The sequence below is a fragment of the Argentina silus genome (genome assembly GCF_951799395.1).
Source record: "Argentina silus genome assembly, chromosome: 18".
Classification (NCBI taxonomy): Eukaryota; Metazoa; Chordata; class Actinopteri; order Argentiniformes; family Argentinidae; genus Argentina; species Argentina silus.
In genome coordinates, this window is record NC_139672.1 from 17,406,240 (window position 1) to 17,408,739 (window position 2,500).

The 2,500-nt window shown below is 48.6% G+C and overlaps 1 protein-coding gene across 1 annotated transcript in view; it reads right to left on the reverse strand.

Moving 5' to 3' along the window:
- Positions 1 to 2,500, reverse strand: part of ppp3r1b (protein phosphatase 3 (formerly 2B), regulatory s1ubunit B, alpha isoform, b) — an 18,284-nt gene that overhangs the window by 2,895 nt on the left and 12,889 nt on the right. The window contains exons 3-6 of the mRNA XM_083690555.1: positions 2,314 to 2,490; positions 1,507 to 1,566; positions 687 to 871; positions 1 to 274 (exon numbers count right to left, since the gene is read on the reverse strand). The exon at positions 1 to 274 is cut by the window's left edge and continues 2,895 nt beyond it. Coding sequence (XP_083546681.1) covers positions 227 to 274; positions 687 to 871; positions 1,507 to 1,566; positions 2,314 to 2,490 — 470 coding nt within the window. The 3' untranslated portion in view covers positions 1 to 226. The remainder of the gene's footprint in view (positions 275 to 686; positions 872 to 1,506; positions 1,567 to 2,313; positions 2,491 to 2,500) is intronic.

Consider the following 2,500-nt stretch of genomic DNA (forward strand, 5'->3'; position numbering starts at 1 on the left):
CGGTTGGCTTTTGAAGGCTCGAGTTTGGGAGGAGAAGAAGGAGAAAACAAAATGGTGGCTTCACAGAGAGAGAAAACAAATACTTCCATTGAAAAATACACAGAGAGCGTTGCCTGGACGACGTCTTGAGCTGATCCTCAGAGAAGACAGAAGGAGGAGAAGAAGAAAGCAAAAAAAACAAAAACAAAAAGGTGTTGCGCGGGGGCGGGGGCGTCTGAGAGGCCAGTCACACGTCCACCACCATCTTTTTATGTATGTCTAAGCCTCCAACAACCTGGGGGGGGGAGGGGGTGTGTGTGTGTGTGTGTGTGGGTGGGGGGGAAGAAACAGTCAGGAAGGCAACAAAGAGCTTCTCATGTTAACATAAGAAATGTCACGCAGGGGAGGCTGGTGGAGGTAGAAATCGGAGGACGGGCTCATTGTATCGCACGGAACGGAATGAGGAACGTGTTTGATACCATTCCTTATTCCATTACAATTAGCCCGTCCTCCGATTTCTACCTCCACCAGCCTCCCCAGACATCTGTAGACCATCTACTCAACACCATCCAACTGAAGTTGGGCTCTGTATGTTTTAACAGTAACCATTGTTTAAACTCCCAAAACATTAATCCAATCAAATTCAAACCAAACTATTATTTTGAAACCCCCCCCCCCCCCCCTCCATTTTTTTTTTGCCAACTCACCGCACAGAACTCTTCAAAGGATATCCTGCCGTCTCCGTCCTTGTCGGCGTTGATGATGGTCTTGTCGACGATCTGCTGCAGCTGAGTGTCCTTCAGGTTGTTGCCCACCATCATCTTCAACACCTGGAACAGCTCCCCGTTGGAGATGTACCCATCCTTGTCCATGTCGTAGATACGGAACGCAACTGAGAGGAGGAGAGGAGAGATACAGGGTTAGAACTGAGCGGAGGAGAGGAGAGATACAGGGTTAGAACTGAGGGAGGAGAGGAGAGACACAGGGTTAGAACTGAGGGAGGAGAGGAGAGATGGAGAGACTGAGGGAGGAGAGGAGAGATGGAGAGATACAGGGTTAGAACTGAGGGAGGAGAGGAGAGATACAGGGTTAGAACTGAGGGAGGAGAGGAGAGATGGAGAGACTGAGGGAGGAGAGGAGAGATGGAGAGATACAGGGTTAGAACTGAGGGAGGAGAGGAGAGATGGAGAGACTGAGGGAGGAGAGGAGAGATGGAGAAATATGTTTTGAAGAGGTGTTCATGGCATTGCACATGTGGTGGGTGTTTGTGTGTTGTCTGGTGGGTATGCGTGTCTGGCGGGTGTGTGTGTTGTCTGGTGGGTGTGTGTGTTGTCTGGTTGGTGGGTGTGTGTGTGTGTGTGTGTGTGTGTTGTCTGGTGGGTGGGTGTGTGTGTGTGTGTGTGTCCGTTAATTCTCCCCTAATAGTGTCAGTGGATCTTTGGGTAAAGACCTGATGAACTAGTTATTTCCGAGCGGAGAGGACGTCACAGTGAGGTTCTTCTCAGATAGCATTGTCTTTGTACTCACAGCGCAGTTTCTGCTCCTTGTCACCCTTCACGCTGAACTGGGACACCCCCTCGATGAACTCTGTAACACAACCAGGAAGCCGTTTTCTGTCAAATACTAAAAGAATGCACATCACGAAACAGTAAGACAACACAATACACATCGGCTTGTTTTTTTAATTTTTTTTATATGTTTTTAGGGCATTTCTGCTTTATTGGGATAGAGACAGTAGAGATTGACAGGAAGGATGGGAGAGAGAGAGAGGAGGGATGACATGCAGGATATGTCGAGGGTCGTAATCGAACCAGGAACTTTGCGATTACGTGGCATGCGCATTAGTGTGCTACGCCACTAAGCGCCCCACACATCGGCTTGTTCAACATATTCTCTCTCTGAGGTGAATACGTTGCACAACAGCCGGAAGGTTCTTTCTAGGAAAATGGTCGACAGCACGTTAAACATCCTTACAAACGCTTCAGGTGTTTATATTCCTAAGTAGGTCGATTCGTGTACAGAATGATATTCCAGGTTGACAAGGTTAATGCATTAGACGGTGTTGAAGATGGACGTGTGCGCAGTGATGACATTTAAAGGTGAGACATAATGAGACAGTGGAGTAACCAGTCATGGATACGTTCAAAAGGCAACAACAACAACAACAACAACAACACCACCACCAGGGTAAGCTGGCAGAGGTAGAAATTGGAGGACGGGCTTATGGAACGGAATGAGGAACGGGATCAAACACAACGTGTCGTAATTCCATTCCAATGATCCCCCGTCCTCCGATCTCTACCTCCGCCAGCCTCCCCCTGAACAACCGCCTACCTTTGAAGTCCACCTCGCCGTTGCCGTCGGTGTCGAATATGTCGATGACCCGTTGTACGAGAGGGTTCTGTTGGAGTTCTGGTAGGGACATGAACTCCTCCACGCTCAGGGACCCTGAGTTATCTAGGTCGAGTTTCTTAAACCTCTTGCCAAGTCGTTTAATCTCATCTGCATCAACTGAAATAGA